Below are 7,671 nucleotides of genomic sequence, written 5' to 3' on the forward strand. Positions count from 1 at the left end.
ATTAAATACATGCAGTTAGTTTGGGACCCTGGCAGATGAATCATACCAAATATCATGTTGCAGAAAAATACTTTAAACTTTCCGTGATTTAAAAAATCCACTTTCATCAAAACCAGCGTTTTTTCTCCAAATTCTCCAGATTCGATCAACATTTAACTGATTCTTTGTTTTTTTATATTCATACTCGGTTTAGACTCGAACAAAAAATTAAATGGAAGAATAATCGCACATAACAGATGTCCATGAATGTCATAATTTGTTTTATATTCCGAAAAAAATACAGAATTTTTTCAAATGAAAAACAAAACAAACACAATTTTGAATGTATTCCGTATCCCTCCCTAAAATATTAACATTTTATAGGCAAATATTAATTGTTTAACATTTAAAATCGAATTTTGCGCTACGTACTCTCAAAATGTTCTTTTATTTTTTTTTAGTAATCCTGTTTACATCAAACTGTATGCATAATGATACATTGCAAAACAGATCCCAGGGTTCTCGTTTAAATTAATAAAATGTATAACTATGAAAACAAATCACTCACATTATAATTCAAATTAAATTTTCATATACTTTATTAAAGACAGAAATTGTGTGTGTACCGTATCTTTTTAAATAACAGTGTGTTCCGTACCATTTCAACATAACTTTATGAAAATATGCTAAAACATCACTGCATTCACTCGATACATTGGACATTTTAAATATATCAGATTTAACATGTATTTTTCTATGAAATAGTGACAAAAAAACATATGACTTGCAAGAAATCGCTTGTTATACAAATGAGTGTGTACCGTTCCCCCGGCCCCGGCTATGAGAAGAAAACTGTACTCGAATGTTCTCAAAAACCATTCAGGGGTTTTCAGAATTTTTATATACCGTGGAAAGCTGATATAATTACGGGTACTCTGTGCCTTATCTGATCAAAATCGGTTGAGTAATAAATAAGTTATGAATAAAAAACATACCTGAATCGGGTGAAAAATCGGCGTGTTCCGTACCCGAAAAGTCACGTGGTATGGCCACATTGTAGATCTCATTGAGTAAGTTTGCAGTGCACAAGAACTGTAACACTGTCTTGCCTACTTTTGGAGTTATTGCCCTTTGTTCATTTTGACACTTTGAACTTTGTCTGGGACATTACTCTAAAATTATAAGAGATATTAACATGAAACTTTGTAGATAGATAGGTCTCATTGGGTGGAAGTGCAGTGCTTATGAATCATTACTCTGCCTTGCCTTATTTTGAAGTAAATTGCCCTTTGTTTATTTTACTTTTTGACTTTTGTCCTGGACATTACTTTTAAAACTATTAGAGATATCAACATGAAACTTTGTAAGGTAGCTAGATGTAATTGGATAGAACTGCAACGCTTCAAGAACCTAAACAAAGCCTGGTCTAATTTTGGAGTTATTGCCCTTTGTTCATTTTTTTTATACTTTCCTGTGTCCAGAACCTTCTCGGGGAGCATCACCCGGTTCAACCGGTTCTTGTATTAAAGATAATAAGAACAGTTTTATAAGTAGATGTTTGAAATTATTGCATTTGAGTTACTTAAAGATGAATTGTTTGTTGAACTTGATAGGTAAATTTAAGGAAATAAATAGAATTTGTCACCCAAAATGTTTATTTTAATGCCCAAAATGGCAAAATTAAAAATTTTGCAGGCTGGGTTTGATTGAGCCTGGTAATGGACGATAGTGGTAAAATTGCAAGCTACCGTCCACCCCCTTTAGCATTGGCTTAAGCAGAATTCAATATTTGAACATGAAAATAATAGTATAGTTTTGAATAAAGAAACAGTAAAGTTCAGTTCTGAATTAAATATTAAACATATTATGAGCTTAGTTTAAGGAGAAATTTTGAAATGTAAACCATGATCCCCATCTTGAACCTTTGTTAATCCTAGGTCTATGTTCTGTGTCAAGCAAAATGTTTTCCCATGACAATAATTGCGGTGGTAGAAGGCAATATATTTCTATCAATTTATAATCTACCATGGATTGCAATGAAAAACATGTAGAGAAGTTAATATACACTAGTGGGGAAAGCAGCTAAGGTCACTGGTATTAAATCTAGGAACAGTTGCTAGGATATGACTGAATGGATGGTTCCAAGACCGATATTTTTAACCAATGAGAGGGATACATTTACTTCATAGCGGAATCGCTTATTATTATCGGAACTGTCTGTTAGTCTTTTAGCCTTTAATCCTTAACCCACTGGAATCAAAGATGATAAGCCTCTGCCACCAGTATAAAGTAACGCCATGCTCCACAACCATATAGTCTGACCAGGCTTAATTAATTTTAGTGGCTGACTAATTTAATATTTTCATCAAATTACAATGAATCCCTAAAATTGATAATGGACCTTTCCAAAAATGATAGGGAACATAATTAATATTATCTTTTCAAGAAATTCAGCAAATTTCAGAGTTAATCTGAAAAAAGCAATAAATTGTTATCAGCCACATTTAACAGATTTAAACTTAGTAGGACATCATGGATATTATTATTTACATTTATTGTAACAGTTTTTTGACTTACATATACAGTACATGTAGTTTTGTGTAAAGAGTTTTTATTCTCCTTCTATATGACAAGTGCATTATACAAATAAATACTTTCTTCGTAAAAAATATGCAGCTTAAGTAAATAGCTTTCCTTGTATTGAGAATTCTTAAGAAATGCATGCAAGTTGACTGATTTCTTGGTTTGACATTGTTTAGCTCTGCATTTATCTACTCCTTTTTTTACTAGAATGTCTTTTTCAAACTTCTTGTTGCTTGGAATTATATGTTACATGTAGAATACTAATCCTCTGATATTTAGTGCATTTTGCATTTCTCTTTTCTTTTCAGTTACCAGCGACCTATCGTGCCAGCTCTGTATATCAGCATGCCACTGGTTATAACCAGTAACACCCAGTCACACGCCCATAGACGCTCTTTACACCTTCCTCACTCACACCCCCTAACACCAGTACCTTCCAACACACTCACATCAAACAGTCATTCTACTAAAATGAGCACATCTGTTGCACACACTGTAGAAAAATAACTCCACCCCTAGCTCACCAGGCAAAGATCACTCACAATTAGCCACACCCATCCTCTAACGGCTCCGCCCATGTCTAAGTTATCACCATCAGATCACAGCTCTGAGCGTTCGCATTTTGCCTTTGATTTCACTTACAGCTCTCCTGTCCCAGAGGAAAACCTAGCGCCCTCCTCCCCACCAGTTTCACATGCACGTAGTACAACCTCCCCTATGAAAGTTACAGGGCCTCCAAGTGGACCACCCAACAATAGGAGGTCCTCAGATTCAGATATGAGCACTCCGCCTAAAGGTAAGTTCTAGATTTTTTCATCTCTAAAAGTTGGTGGTTTTACTTAAATTTTGAAATTTATTCCTACACTAAGATCATTATATTAGGAATATGTTTATTGGTGGTGTCACCACTGAATAGGTCTTGCCTCAAAATCATTCTGTAGAAAAAAAAAATTCATGTTGGAAAGCTTTCTAGCTGGCAGAAAACAATGGCTTAACGTACCTGGTTGTTTGCTTTAAGATATTGAAAAGTGTTACTCCATGCAATGAGGGACACCTCCACCAGTAAAGCTGGAAAAGCACCATATGAACTTTACAGGGTATTTGAACCATAAAACCTTACCAAACAAAAACAAATAAAAAAGTTTTCCTCTGCCATTAAAGCTGGCAAATTGCCATATGACCTTTCCTGGGTCAGTGCAACTTAAGCCGACCAATAAAAAAGAAATAAAATTCTTTCTGTATATATGTATTATATATATCTTATGAAACATATAACCATTAATATAACATCTTATTTCCACTTCTGTCTGAATTTACAGTTACAAGAGTATTAGATATTATAAGATTTTTGTTTCTATATAAAAACAAAGTAGATTGTACATAATATAATAGAAAATTTAGCTACCAATCTTCTATAGATGTTTCATTATCAAATACATGTGTAACATTGTTACATGTTTTAGGGAGCAGTCTTGCAGGAAGCAGTGGAAGTGGGAGCGGAAGCGGAACCAAAAATTTCCCCAAACCATGCTCGCAGCAAATTAATATTGAACTTATGGTATGACCTTGAATTCATGAACTTGACATCTTGCCTGCTAGCTTATATTCCTTATTTTCTTTCTTCTTTAGAATGTTTTTATTTACTTAATGTGTTCCCTTAACCTTAATCATGCTGAATACTAGATAGTGTAAGGAGTGGATCTAAGATTTATTTGAAAATAATGCTTGAAAAACACAATGGGCCTTGATCTTTCATAATCAATACTTAAGTTATGCCAGGCAGTTATATGTTTACATGAAGATTTATGATATTTATTTGTAAACACTCAAAAGAAAAAATAGCATTTCATTTGCCATCAGGTTACCTTTTGCATTAGGCAAATTTACATAATACATCGAAGGAATTATGAAAAAAACCCTCTTTTTTTTTTAAACAAAAAATAAAAACTTAAGACACTTGATATTCTTGAGAATGGTATTTGAATTAAAAGGGTTTTAGTTTATAACTTCTTATGACATTTGTTTTCACTTTTTTGTTTCAGGAGTATCCATTGTTTACAATGACATCTTTTCCTCCTGGTTTTATCATACATATAGGTGGTGTGGTTGCTGCCAGATCCATTAAACTTCTAGATAAAATACACAATCCAGGTTTGTATTTAGTATTAATCATTGTATAAATTTTGTTGTTTGTCATTTTTCACTAGATCTTAAAGGGATTTAACTCACAGGGTTAGGGCAGTTCTTGTAGGTGCGTTGCATATATCTTGATCATGGAGTAGAAGAATATAATTTTTTTGCTGATTCTTACATTTTATCATTTATTATCGTGTATAAATCGGTGTTAACAGGTGAATTAGACATCTTATAGTGCATTTTGATATTTGAAAAGGCGAGATTTCAGCATTTGATCATCCAAGCGCCTAAATTAATGTCCTGTATATACTGGAATACGGTATTTAGTGTGGTGCACCTTGTCCGGTATATAATACGGTACTAAGTGTGGTGCTCCAACACTTTTTTTAGTCACGCTCATCTTAAAGCTTCACGTCTCGAGATTAGAGTCAATTTTTCCAAAAATTTCAAATTTGTTCCAAAAAATACAAATGATGCCAAGTAATAAATTATGATATATAAAGCACTTTTAGTATATAATAATTGAGCCGTGCCATGACAAAACCAACATAGTGGGTTTGGGACCAGCATGGATCCAGACCAGTCTGCGCATCCGCGCAGTCTGATCAGGATCCATGCTGTTCGATGTCAGTTTCCCCACCTGTAATAGAGTTGGTAAGCGAACAGCATTGATCCTGATCAGACTGCGCATCCAGATTGCGCGGATGCGCAGGCTGGTCTGGAGCCATGCTGGTCACAAACCCACTATGTTGGTTTTGTCGTGACGCGGCTCAAATTTATTATGTTTTAATTATAGAGGAGCCGGAGGCAAGAGATGCCTTGTGGAATGAGATACGTACTGAGATTCGTTCGCATACCCGCGCCATGGGTTGTCATGCCGTCATTGGTTACTGTGAATTAACTTCTATCTGGTAAATATATATATATATTTATGAAGGTCTTGTACATAATTTTTTCAAGTAAATATATATAACCTACTTAATTACTTGAATGAACTTGTCCAACTTTGAGTTTTGTAACTTTACATTATCAATTATAGGGATATGAAGTTATAAATTTGAAGTTGGTCAACAAACAGCATAGATCATGGTCACACTGCCGAGCTGTTCAGACTGGCCTTTGATTAAACTTATGACTAAAGGTTTAACTACTATTGTGTTGAAAAATTTTCACTCATACTTTGATTGTTAAAATATTGGAAATTTTGGCTCCGCAATGAAATATATTTCATATCAATAATTTACTAGGGACAAAGTAAGATTAAATTTTACTTTCTATTCATGTATTTATTTAAGTGATGAATAAATATTGCTGTCAGCCACTGGCACAGCCGCCAAGGTCAACTTGAACCTGGACCAATATCTGCAACCCAAGGCCAACTCCCAGCAACTGGTATCAGCCGGGGACCGGAATCTTGCAACAGAAAAAGAGAGGGACCAGGGGAAGAAACTTTTTGTAGATGTATTTAGCCAATCAGATGACGTTAAGAAGCGGTGGCAGGTAAACATTACAAAATGTTGTAGAAAACAAGAGCGATCAATGATCATATGTGTCGCCTCATGATGGCCAATTTCATGTTGGGACAAGTTTTGTGACAGACGGAGAAGTGATTGGAGTAGTGGCGACATAAATTCCTGTAAAGTTAGGATGAAATTGCCCCAGTAGTTATAAGGAGTAGTGGGGACAAGTTTTGTGACAGACGGAAATATATTCGAATCTTTACCATTATTTCTTATAATGATTTCGTGCGCTATATCTGACTAAATATTGATATTGTTGTAACAATCTAGTGAAGCAATACTTAATTCATTAAATGGTAATATTAGGTTTAGCTTCCTGACGAAGTACATGTAAATACAAGCAACCATTCAAGCAGAGCTAAACTTTATTCTTGAAAGAGGCCCGGGCACCAAAACTAATAAGATACGCTAAAGACGATTTACGTACACGTGTGCCAACAAGGAATTGACATATTTGTGGGCCTGTCTATAACGCGGACGCCTTAAGCGGACAATATAAACATATAGGGAAAACGCTGACAATATAGACAAAGAGGAAAAAAGCGGACGATATAGATATATAGTGTAGACTAATTGGTGATGATTTTGGGCATTGATGAAGTATATAAAAATGACGTGTAATTGGATTTATACTTTAATATATAAAAAAATATAATAAATTAGCAAACTGGGAGAAATATTAAAGTAATTTGTGATTGAATGTCAATGAATTTTATATTATATATTTATATGACACATTTTCGGAATTTCTAAATATTGAAAACTAATATATGAAACAAATGGATCAAATGAATATCTTTAGAATTACAATGATGGTACTAAATTGGCAACAGCTGATATGTAATTAAGGATATGTATTTCATTTTGGCATTGTTTTTGTATGTCTTTATGTGCAGTAGACGGAAAAAATTTTTGTTCGCAAAACAAAAAAAAAGCCTTGATTTTTCAAAATCCAAAGTTTGTAAGAGTAATTTTTAATCATAAATTATTGATATAAATAAGTAATGACAGGCTGTTGTTTTTTATTGATACAATATAAGCAGAAGCGTGCTGCAAATTAACGGTAATTATGTAAGTGTGAACAACACGCTACTGATTAATCGTGTCGGCACTTAGCTATAACATGATACGCATTTTGCGGACAATATAGATATATAGGGAAAACGCTGACAATATAGATATATAGGGAAAACGCTGACAATATAGATATATAGGGAAAACGCTGACAATATAGATATATAGGGAAAACGCTGACAATATAGATATATAGGGAAAACGCTGACAATATAGATATATAGGGAAAACGCTGACAATATAGATATATAGGGAAAACGCTGACAATATAGATATATAGGGAAAACGCTGACAATATAGATATATAGGGAAAACGCTGACGATATAGATATAGAGGAAAAAAGCGGACGATATAGAAATTTAGAGTAGACGTATACTC

At 33.9% G+C, this 7,671-nt stretch overlaps 1 protein-coding gene across 2 annotated transcripts in view; it reads left to right on the plus strand.

Annotated features, from left to right (window-relative positions):
* The window catches only part of LOC132729038 (C2 domain-containing protein 5-like), a 59,341-nt gene extending 52,533 nt beyond the window's left edge, over window positions 1-6,808 (plus strand). For both annotated transcript variants that reach the window (XM_060714779.1, XM_060714786.1), the window contains exons 9-13: window positions 3,207-3,358; window positions 4,026-4,120; window positions 4,605-4,713; window positions 5,495-5,609; window positions 5,994-6,808. In XM_060714779.1, coding sequence (XP_060570762.1) covers window positions 3,207-3,358; window positions 4,026-4,120; window positions 4,605-4,713; window positions 5,495-5,609; window positions 5,994-6,003 — 481 coding nt within the window. In that variant the 3' untranslated portion in view covers window positions 6,004-6,808. The remainder of the gene's footprint in view (window positions 1-3,206; window positions 3,359-4,025; window positions 4,121-4,604; window positions 4,714-5,494; window positions 5,610-5,993) is intronic.
* The last annotated feature ends 863 nt before the right edge of the window (window positions 6,809-7,671 follow it).

Source organism: Ruditapes philippinarum, unplaced genomic scaffold, assembly GCF_026571515.1.
Source record: "Ruditapes philippinarum isolate M1 unplaced genomic scaffold, ASM2657151v2 ctg4035_1_1_1_1, whole genome shotgun sequence".
Taxonomy (NCBI): domain Eukaryota; kingdom Metazoa; phylum Mollusca; class Bivalvia; order Venerida; family Veneridae; genus Ruditapes; species Ruditapes philippinarum.